Source organism: Mastomys coucha, unplaced genomic scaffold (assembly GCF_008632895.1).
Source record: "Mastomys coucha isolate ucsf_1 unplaced genomic scaffold, UCSF_Mcou_1 pScaffold22, whole genome shotgun sequence".
Taxonomy (NCBI): Eukaryota; Metazoa; Chordata; class Mammalia; order Rodentia; family Muridae; genus Mastomys; species Mastomys coucha.
Genome location: NW_022196905.1, coordinates 232,603,755 through 232,615,337, shown reverse-complemented (window position 1 = coordinate 232,615,337; position 11,583 = coordinate 232,603,755). Strand labels below are relative to the sequence as shown.

The 11,583-nt window shown below is 39.4% G+C and overlaps 1 protein-coding gene across 3 annotated transcripts in view; it reads right to left on the bottom strand.

Moving 5' to 3' along the window:
- Nup93 (nucleoporin 93) overlaps nt 1-11,583 on the bottom strand; it is a 103,551-nt gene that overhangs the window by 64,469 nt on the left and 27,499 nt on the right. For all 3 annotated transcript variants that reach the window (XM_031340902.1, XM_031340903.1, XM_031340904.1), the window contains one exon: nt 7,551-7,668. In XM_031340902.1, the coding sequence (XP_031196762.1) occupies nt 7,551-7,668 (118 nt within the window). The remainder of the gene's footprint in view (nt 1-7,550; nt 7,669-11,583) is intronic.

Genomic DNA, 11,583 nt, shown 5'->3' with positions numbered 1-11,583 from the left:
CTGGGAAAGGAGAAATTTACATGTAAATAAAGAAAATATCTAATAAAAAAAAAACAAAAGCAAAAAAATACAAAAACAAAAAAAGATTAAATACAAAGGGCTCAGAAAAAAAAATCGTGTATCTTTCTCAAAAATACTTAAGATAATATAAATAGAAAGCTTATTAAGAAAGGAACAACAGACCTGGGTGGTGGGGGCATGTGCCTTTAACCCTAGTACTCAGGAAACAGAGTCAGGCAGATCTCTGTGAGTTTAAGGCCAGCCTGGTCTACAGAGCAAGTTCCGAGACAGCCAGGGCTACACAGAGAAACCCTGTCCCGAAAACCTTCTCCCAAAAAACAGCTTTTGAGTTACTAATTGCCCACCACACATTTCTTCAACACCAAGACATCCAGGACAGCTTGAGGCCTCATCAGAGAACCAGATGTCACTGTAAAGTTTCAAGGATTCAGCGGGCCCTTCTCATTTAGAGGCCAGACCTACTGTGGCAGCCTGACACACTCTGATTATGGAAGAGCCTAACAGAGGAGAAAGTACCCAGAGAACAGCGCACCCATGTATTCTGTTTCCTTGAGGAAATTAAATATATCATAAACTCCTATAGTGTGTCTGTCTGCTTTCAGATAGTAACAGCATTTTTAAAAGGAAGAGAGGAATTCACTTACATATTCTCTTGCTCATGCCACCCCAAGAAGTAAACCAAATTAGGTAACAGAAATAAAACTAAGTCAACAAATGCACAGTCCACTGAAGAGTCTGTTGACCTGAACCTCCTCTTGTTTAGAAATTACACAAATGCCTAGTCCTGCTTGTAAATATGTTTTAGGAGATACAGGTTCTTTCTTCAAAACGTTTTATCAGCTGCTGCTGTACTCTAAGTGCCTCAAGTTTCTGCAACTCCACGTCAGTCTCACAGCCACTCCACAGTGAGAACAAGGCCTCACCTTTACTTACCCTCTAGGATAACTAAAGTGGTGCATGGGCCTGTGCTACTCCTGGGACAGTGCACCTCATGTCTGTCAGTCAGTCAGAATGATGGGCCTCAGTCTGGCATTACCAGAGCAATATGGCCTTTTTTATACATCTCAAACCCAAAATGAAAGGTGGGCCTTTGTGAAGCAGGAAAATGCTTTAAGCAGCATCAATACAACTGGCTCTAAGTAACAAATGATGCTGCCATTCCACTCTTAGCTTCTTCTCTCACCAACAAGAGTAAAAGCCTCTCCAGTCTGAGCCCCTCCCTCCATTTCTTCTCAGAGGAGGCACTGGTGGTAGACACACCAGTAACCTAGGCCCCAAGTTTCATAGCTACAGAGCCACACATCTCAACTACTGTTGGTCAAACAAAAGGCTGCAACACATCAGGCTGCAACCTCAAATGGAACCCAGTGGCAGCAGATCAGAGTGTACACAGGGTTGAGGGCTGCCCACGAGATGTGCTGTCAATTCTTAACAAGGCTCAAATCATATCCACTCCACTGTTAAATAGCTGAGAAGATAAAAGGACACGCTCATTTCTGGTTTCTGAACAAAGTCTTTTAAAGATGCGGGAGATGACAACTTGTGTTCCCCAGCTCCAGAGGGTGATGCATCAAGAGACAGCAGCAGGTTAAGAGAGCTAATGAAGGAGGAAGGGATGCTTCAGTGCCAGTTCCAAGGCACAGCCCTGCCAATATCTATCAGCCCTGCTCTATTCAAATGTTAGATAAATATTTTAGCTGTGGGCTTGTTCCAAATATTCAAAAAGAACTATTTCAACTTCTTTCTTCTTTAAGGTAGAAATTGATATTCTCCGGCTCAGCACAGGATATAAGAAAGCCCTGGGAAGACAAAATAGCCTGCCATTTCCTGCTTGCTCAGAATGCATTCAGCAGCCATTTGCTTGCTTGTTCTGAAAGCCTGGCATTCAGAAGCAAGTGTGAATGGATAAATAAAAGGACTGAAATTTTATATCCCTGGATTACAGAAAAGCAGTTTCACATTTTCCACAAACCCTGTTTGATTCCAAAGGTTACAGTTTCATTTCTATTCACCAAATAATGTAATTGTACTCTGCCACCAAACCAAAAAGCCTGCTTTTCTCTGATCACAAGCAGGCAGGCAGGAAAACGTACCATGGTACGTTTCTTTCATGGTACCAGTTCTTACCATGGTAGTATTAGTATACTTAACTACAAACACAAAACAGGATACCTCTGCCTGCCTCTATTGAAGAATTTTTGTTTGTTTGGGTTTTTGTTTGTTTGTTTGTTTCCTACCACAGCTCTGCTAGACCTTTCTAAGGTGCACATGTTTAGCAGTTAAACTTCTGGAATCAGATGAAAAAACAAAGCAACTAACTAAACTAACCATTTAAAAATGGGCACATCCAGCACTGAGAGGCAGAGACCAATTTGTTCTGCATAGTAAGCGCCTAGGTAGCCAAGGCTAGCCAGTGATGCCCTGTCACAACAAACAGTCTTAGAGTCTGGCATAATGGCTCACAACTTAACCCCACCCCTCAGGAAGATCTTAAGGCCAGTCTGCATCTACAACAACAACAACAACAACAACAACACACACAGTAAAGAAGTCCGACACTGCTTGCCACTCTGACTAACTCATACTAAAGGACATTTCCAGCTGCACTATTACAGAATTACTATTCACCCAGTGATATTCCCAAAGAACTGCTACTTACTGTGCCAATCACTCTGGCAAATTCAACACTCTCTCTAACAAACTGCACAGGATTTCTGCAACCTGTTCCAAATGCACAATTAGTGAGCACACAACTTCTTTTCCTCTTTCATGTTTTATATAGCTGTGTCAAATGGTAATGTCTCTTTCTCAAGATAGAGAATTAAAAGACAAACTGAAAATACCAATTTGGATGATAAGGGGTTACACCACTGATTCATTTTTAAACTCACAAAGACATTTAGTTTTTTTTCTCACTGTTTAAAAAATAAACTGAGTGGTCTGAGCATACTCTACATTTCCAAGAACAGAAAAAGAATACACTGAATATTTTATCATAAATACAGTGTGGTAAGCAAACAGCTTAACAAGCATCTCAACACCAACGCTGTGCATGTGACAGATCAGTTTTCCTGACTCTGAATTTTCTCATGATAATGTATCCTTTATTTAACGCTTCTTTTTCTCTTTACTCTTATAAGACAGTTTAATCTACTAATTAAGGCAGATTATGAAGCTGCTCTATAAGCAGCAGACGATGTGTAACTGAAAAGGTCTGGACTGAAGGCTCTAACACATTATTGTTCAGTGACTTGTTTGGACAGAATGGGTGGCACTGCACTCAGGAATAAAGATGTGTGTATTCCTCACATCCTAAAGGCCCCCAAGAGAAAGTGGAGGATGCACTGTCCATGTTTGCCTATCACAGGACAGCTATCTAAGTGCCTACTGCAGTACTCTCCACGGGTTCAGCTGAAGGTGTTTCAGGATTTTTTTCCCCCAATCTAGCATGGTTTTTTTTCCACCTTTTTTTTTAAATTAGATATTTTCTTTATTTACATTTCAAATGATATCCCCTTTCCCGGTTCCCTCCCCGCTCCCCCTGCTCACCAACCCACCCTCTCCCACTTCCTGGCCCTGGCATTCCCCTACAGTGGGGCATAGAGCCTTCTCAGAGGACCAAGGGCCTCTCCTCCCACTGATGACCGACTAGGCCATCCTCTTCTACATATGCACCTGGAGCCATGAGTCCCACCATGTGTACTCTTTGGTTGATGGTTTAGTCCCTGGGAGTTAGTTCATATTGTCATTCCTCCTAAGGGGCTGTAAACCCCTTAACATTTCTGGTACTCAAACTTCTAGACTCAAAACTGTAAAAGAATAAATCTCTATTGTTTTAGGGTACCTATTAACATTAGTTTCTAGCAATTAGGTACAGTTATTATAATTATTCCAATATTGCTTTTTTCTAATGCCATTTAAGAAATATTACAGCTTAATACTGGAAAATGCAGCTCCCATTTTTATGGTCTACCTAAGCCATTGAAATATGTCTTTGTAGTCTTTTTGATGTGTAGCCTTTTGAAATATACAAAAAAAATGTGGTTAAAAAAACAAAACAAAACCGGGGCTGGAGAGATGGCTCAGTGGTTAAGAGCACTGACTGCTCTTCCAGAGGTCAGGAGTTCAAATCCCAGCAACCACATGGTGGCTCACAACCATCTATAATGAGGTCTGACGCCCTCTTCTGGTGTGTCTGAAGACAACAGTGTACTTAGATATAATAATAAAATAAATCTTAAAAAAAAAACAAAAACAAAAATAAAACCCAGGACTATGTGAAACCATACTATATTATTATATAATTCATCTTTGTCAATGATGAGGTCTATTCAGGTTGTGGTGAATACATGTAATCTGTCCTTTTCTTTGGTCAAGACTAAAGTGAGTAAGTGGATTTCTGTAAGTCTAGTGCCTAAAACTATAAAGCCACTTTGACTAGTCCGATATAGTCCACTCAGCAGTTTGTAGGCCTTCTTTATGATTGTTTCCAAAAAATAAAATCAATAAACATTTTTAAAAATTCTATTAAGTATCGTTCATATGTATATTTAAGTGGTTTCCAAGATGTATTACCGTTGCTGGTCACAGCAACTTTTTAAAAATGCATTCTCAGTATATGCCAGCATCACTGATTAGGATAAACAAAACAGTAAAAACAAAACCCATATTAATTTCAAGCTCCATTAGAAACAGAAAGAAATATAATCAATGTTTACCAAACAGAAAGAGACAGTCTACATGTGAAAAAATGCCCTGTGAGCATATAAAATGACAAACCATGAGCAGTGAAGGCCTGACCAGCATCTGTCAAGAGAGTGTCCCAGCCCAGCCCTTTTTTGACAGTGCATTTAGGATCTTATAAACAAAAGTGACAATTATACTCTGATACTTAGCATACAGGGTTAGCATACAGGATATTCCTGTCTTCAAAAAATGCAACATTTGAAAAACAAAAGTTCATGTATCTGTGCAAAAGTCAATCAAGCAGGATGTAGCGAGGCACACTTGGAATTCTAGCACTTTGAGGGCAGAGGCAAAAAGATCACTGCAAGTTGTAGCCTCCCAAGCTACTTAGTTAGTATCCAGTCAGTTATGGTTGCATAGTGAAACTATGTCTAAAAAAACAAAACAAAACCAACAACTTATCAGGGCTAGAGAGATGGCTCAGCAGTCAAAAGCACTGGCTGCTTTTCCAAAAGACCTAAGTTCAATTTCCAGCACAGCAGGTCACAACTGTTTATAACTCCTGTTCCAGGGGATCCAACATCCTCACACAGACATACATGCTGTCAAAACAGCAATGTATATAAAATTAAAAATTATATATATAATTATATAAATGTATGTATATAAAATTAAAAATTAAAAAAAAAGCAGGTGTATGGTATGTGAATGGAAAATAGACTACCAGATATTCTTCTAAAATCCAACTGAAAATGTCCAATTTTACTATTATCCACAGCCAAAGCACACCAGAGAAAAGTAAAAGGAGGACCACTCAATGCCAACAGTGGCAGTACACTAACCAGGCTGGAACATGACATTGTTGGACTTCAAAGTGAGAGCACAGAGCAGTGGTTCTCCACTTTCCTAATGCTGTGACCCTTCAATAACAGTTCCTCATGTTGTAGTGAACCCCAACCATAAAAGTATTTTTGTTGCTACTTCATAACTGTAATTTTTTATTGTTATAGATCATAATGTAAATATCTGTTATACAGGATAATCTAATATGTGACCCCAAAGAGGTCATGATCCACAGGTTAAGAACCACTGGCTTAATCAACTGAGCTACATACCACAATTAAAACCATCAATTCCTACAGATAAATTTGAGTAAGTAGTCCAGTTCAAAGTCTTTTTCAGGCTTAAGCTATATTTTCCCTTTCTTAGCAAGAAGTGGAGAGAAGGGAGCAGAGACATGTGGATCCCTAGAAGCTCACAGGCCAGCCAGCCTGCCTTACATGATAAATTTCCAGGCTAATGAAAGACCCTTTCTTAAACAAAAAGTTAAAAGTGCCCAAAAATAGGGAAAAAAAGATTGCCTTCAGCATCCCACAGTGCCTACCTGTACCCTCCCCTAAAATCACATACAGATGGGCAAACCCATTGGACTATATATATATATACATAACTCTCTTGGATTATTTTGCATTTTAAAGGTATTCTGGCAAAGTCCAAGTGAGAGCTGAAAAATCTGAAATAGAAGCAACTTTAGTCTTAAAGTTCAAAGCTTTTCCCACACAAAACTAAAACTCATTGCAATAATCATTCCAAATTAAGAAATTCTTTCTGATGTGACTGAGCATACATTGCTAGGAAACCATCCACCAGGGTGCTAAAGGAGGCTGCTCTCACACTAAGCAAATGGTTAGAAAAGATAATCACTCTTACTCCTACAGCCAGAGCCAGTTGCCTGTCGAAGTATTTGAGTTCTGTCCCGCTCATGCCATCTGATCAATGTTAGAAGTATTATGATAAAGCACCAACAGCTACAATTGAGGTCAGCTAGCATTTGTTAAAAAGCAAAATAAAAACCTCTGTGTTTTTACATTTTGAGAACTTTCAATAATTGAGGAAATCATAAATATCAGTAATTTCTAGTCTCCACTCAAAACTATAGGTTTCCAAATTAGAATAAATGTAGAAATATAGCATCAAAGTAAACGGGTCTTCGAAAGGTAGTGGCATACAGTATTAATTTAAGTCTGGCTCACAGAGAACACAGTTACTACCCAATTTCTTCGTAGACTTGCCTTTGTGGAACCTGAATCCTTTCAATTTCAAAGGAAATTGGGGTAGGTGGTGGTACAGTCACAACTACTCAGGATTGTGAGCCCAGGAACTTGAGGCAGACCATGCAAGAGTGGGTTCTATCTCGAGCAAACAAAAACAGGAACAGGAAAACCAATGCAAACAGCACGTACTTTCATTCCAACACCAAACTAATCAAACCACGACGTTTCTTCTTAACAGTTGAATAGCAGTTTCTGATTAGATTAAAATAGCAAGCAGCAGCCAGTGCTATGTCTGGCTCACTGAGACGCGGGTGTTCTATTAGGCCATTTCCCGGTATCACTAATGCAGCCAAATACTTCCTGAAAATCACTAAGTCAATTTCATTTAATAGTACTTTAAGTTCCAATACTAGCAAGATATAAAAAGAAATGCGAACAATAAATAGTAAAATTATCTAAGATCTAGTAAAAAAAAAAAAAAAAAGGCAAGAGAAACAACTCCTGTCTCTGTATCCTTGGACTAAGCCCAAGAAGTGGTATCTGTACTCAGAACCAAAATTACCTAAAAAGTAACAAGTTGGAAATGCTTTCTTAAATTTAGCCACAAAGAGCACTCTGAAAACAACCAAATGATTCCCCTCTAATCTCCAAACCTGAGTCTCTTGTTCTTTTAGGTCCTGGGTAAGAAGAAAATTAATAAAGAAAGTGACATTCTTAACTGGTGAAAAGGGGGCCATGGCCTACAGCCTGAGTACAAGCTCTACTGTGCCTGCAGCTGGCAGGTCTTACCTGAATGTCCGTGTCCTTCACAGGCTCGAGAGGTTCAAAAGTGGTGGCTGCGCTCAGACTCTCCAGTCTCTGGGAGATATGGGATATGTCAAGTCCCCTTGACCCGAGAAGAACTGATCTATATGGGGATATAGGACAGAAAGACAAGAGAGAAAAAGTAGTATTAGAGTATCTAATACATGCTAAAAAAAAACCAGACAGTTGTTTTCATTCAAAACCTATCTTAGCGTAGGAATAGGTGCCGGAACAATGGTAGAGCAGTAACTGCAAAAGCTCCACCTTCTGGCCAGGTGCTTCCCATAAAGGTCTGCAAACCCAAACAGCAGGCCTAACACTGGTGTATGTGGGAATAAGATATCCAAACTAGTAATGACTAACTTAGAGAGAGGACCCCTTTACAGAATGTAACAATACCAACACCTTAAGCTAGTGAGCTCCAAACACTTTGAGGAAATCGTGAGATACATGCAATTATTCGACCCTGTTTTGAAGATGAAAAGCTAAGGTGCTGTGGTGGTTTGAATATGCTTGGCCTAGGAAGTGGCACTATTAGAAGTGTGGCCTTGTTAATGGAAGTGTGTCACTGTGGGGATGGGCTTTGATGTCTGGGAGACAATCAGTCTGCTCTTGGCCTCCTTCTGAACAAGATGTAGAACTCTCAGCTCCCCCAGTGCCATGCTTGCCTGAAAGTTGCTATGCTCCCACCTTGATAACAATGGTCTGAGCCTCTGAACACGTAAGCCAGCCCCAATTAAATGTTGTCCTTTGTAAGAGCTGCCTTGGTTATAGTGTCTCTATACAGGATGAAAGAAAAGCAGGAATGCACAATACTTTAAGTTCAGGAGAACCAAAGTCCAAACATTAGCTGAGGAAACAAATTGTCTTGGGTAGTAGCAGATAATTGTTCAGGAGCAGTCAGACCAGAAACAAGGTCTAGTTCTGCATGGCTTATCTTCAAAATCCAGGTACCACGCTACTATACCATCAAATTCTCTCTTGCTCAGCCAATAAGATAGCAGGCTGTTTTCTGAACAATAAATGCTTCTGAAGAGAATTAGGAATATAGCCAACTTCATTTCTCCTCATCTAGGCAGCAAAACAATGAATAAATTTTGAATGAATGAATGAATGAATGAATGGTCCAGTATGACACTGTTATTCAGTTAGAAAGGCTGAACCAGGAAGATACCAAGCTCTAAGCTAGCCTGGGCTACAGGAGAGTCCTTCTCTCAAAAATCAAAACAAAACAAAACCAATAGATCTTCACTAATACCTAAAGCTCTTTGAAAGAAAGAAATCTGGGTAAGTTAGGTCAGCTTTCTTGTTAAGACTTGCTTTTACTTCTATTTACTGATATGTGTATGTACACATAAGTGCACCAGTGCCCACGAAAGTCACCAGATCCCTTGGAGCTAGATTCACAGAGCACGTGACACGGGTGCTTGGGAAGCAGATGCAGGTACTTCACAGGGCAACAAGGGCTCTCCACCTCTAAGCCATCTCTTCCACTCCTTTTCTTTTGTTTTGTTTTGTTTTTTGTTGTTAGAACTCTTGCTTTCAACTCCAAATACAGACAATGTGCCTCCATGCCTAACTAGTCAGGTTTATTTTTTAGATTGCTATTTTTATATTGTGATTTGGTATTCCCAAAATGTGACTAACAAAGTATGCTTTCACTTTGAGTAAGAAGCTAGAAAGCCAGGCCAAATGAGACCCCAGATGGTGGTGGAGATGGAGGAAGAAGTGGGGCTGCTGCTGCTGCAGCATTTGGGACCACACATAACACCTGTGAGTGTAATTCAACATTTTCCCTCCCAATCTAACAGCTCTCTCAGAGAAGAAAAAGGGGTTCCCTATGTGTAGCTGCATTCTGGTAAATACTAACAGTTCCTTCTAGTAGATTCTTAATGCCTTATGTCACCATCTCTGGGCTTCCTTTCTAAGGTAACAAATCTGATAGACAGCCTACCTCTAACAATCCTTACTAGTTATCTCCCTTCCACAGTGCTTCTCAGCCCTGGCTCCACAAAGACCTATCCTGACTTCTCCTGGTCAAAGTGGGGAATCAAGTATTAGTATAATGTTCTTCCCCCTTTCAGGAAAGTTCTACTGATACATATTTGCAAACCACAAAATTCATCAGTTACAGTATACATACAATTCAGTAATTTTAGTATACTCATATATAGAAGTATACAACCATCACCACAAGCAATTTTAGAATATTTTCATCATTCTACAAAGTAATCTCTCTTTTGAAAAATACTTCCCTATTTCCCCTCATGAGACCTTGGAACTGTTGAAGCCTGGGTGATAGGAATGAAGAAATATAGTACTTTAATCTTGCACTTTAGTCATTTTTTTAACAACCAGAAAAAGGAGAGTGACAAGATAATATAGTCATAAAGGTGAAGATGTGTGAACTGTATGTTGCTGATGGGATGTAAAATGGTGTGACTACTTTGGAGAAAGGGCTGAGTTCCTCCAAAGACTAAACAGAATTCTGATTTAACCCAGCAGCTCTACTTTGAGATATATACCCAAGAGAAATGTAAACATTCATATGAAACTTGTATGTAGATGTTCTTGGCAACATTTTTCATAATAATGAAAACCTTGGAAGCAGCTCAAATGCCCACTGGTTGATTAATGGATATATAAAATGAGGTATTATAAAATATAATGAAGTCTTAAATCTACCCCGGATAGATGAGCCTCAAAAGCATTACACGAAGAGAAAGGAACCAGTCACAAAAGACCATTGTCTTATTCCATTTCTTACCCTTCTGATGCTCAAATGATCTCACCCTTGGCCAGTAGAAGCCTTTGTGTTTGTTTCTAAGTTTTAAAGTTTATTTCATTTCATTTTTGTGTTGATGTAGGGGTGTGTGTGTGTGTGTGTGTGTGTGTGTGTGTGTGTGTGTTGGCTTATGGTGTTGGAGATAAAACCTGGGACCTATCAGTACTGCCTTCCAAGTTCTTTCTGAAGTCTTTACAACTGTCATCTGACATGGTAAGTTCAGGTGAGTCTTAAACAAAGTTCAGGGATCAGCCAACTCTCCAAAGAGTCCTAGTTACCTTCAAAGAACTTTACTGGGTAACCAGGACTGATGTACTGTTCTAGGCCTTCAAAAGCAGAGCTAGAAATGGAGTTTTTCGTTTTGTCTTGGGTTTCTTGTGACAAATTACAACATGAGTTAACATTACTACCTTCAATTCAAATTTAAGAACATTGAACTTCAAGCTTTCTTTTTTTTTAAAGATTTATTTATTTTTATATGTATGAGTACACTGCAGCTGTACAGATGGCTGTGAGCCTTCATGTGGTTGCTCAGAACCTCTGCTCGCTCCGGCCCCACAATACACTGTAGCTGTCTTCAGTCGTACCAGAAGAGGGCGTCATATCTCATCATGGATGGTTGTGAGCCACCATGTGGTTGCTGGGATCCGAACTCAGGACCTTCAGAAGATCAGTCAGTGAGTGCTCTTACCCACTGAGCCATCTTGCCAGCCCACTTCGGGCTTTCTTTAGATGTTCTAATTGTATTTCCTTTTCCCGTCACAAAAGTCTCACTACCATAACTAATAATGTATTTTGACCTACACAAGTCTCTAGAAAATAGTAATGGCCTTCTACCAGTAACAACATATTAAATATTAAATAACATATTAAAATATAATATAAAGATATTATCATCAACTGATAATCATTTATTTTATTTTCCATTTTAGGAATTTTGTTAACTTAAGCTTTATTTGATAAATATGCCAAATATTTACATACTACTCTGAAGTCAAGTCCATTAAAGGGTCCCTGTTACCTTCACCATATTGCTCTCTCTTTTTCATAGGTAACATTTTATCTGTTTACTTTCTAGATTAGTTAGACCTTTGTATTTCCTGTGTTTGATGCTTTGACATGGGGGGGGGGCTCTATTGACACTGTAGGACTGTCCCCCTCAAGGAACTCAATTCCCAAAAGGTACCAGAGCTCCACTGCAAATAAGTCTCTCCTACCTACACCAACTGCGAA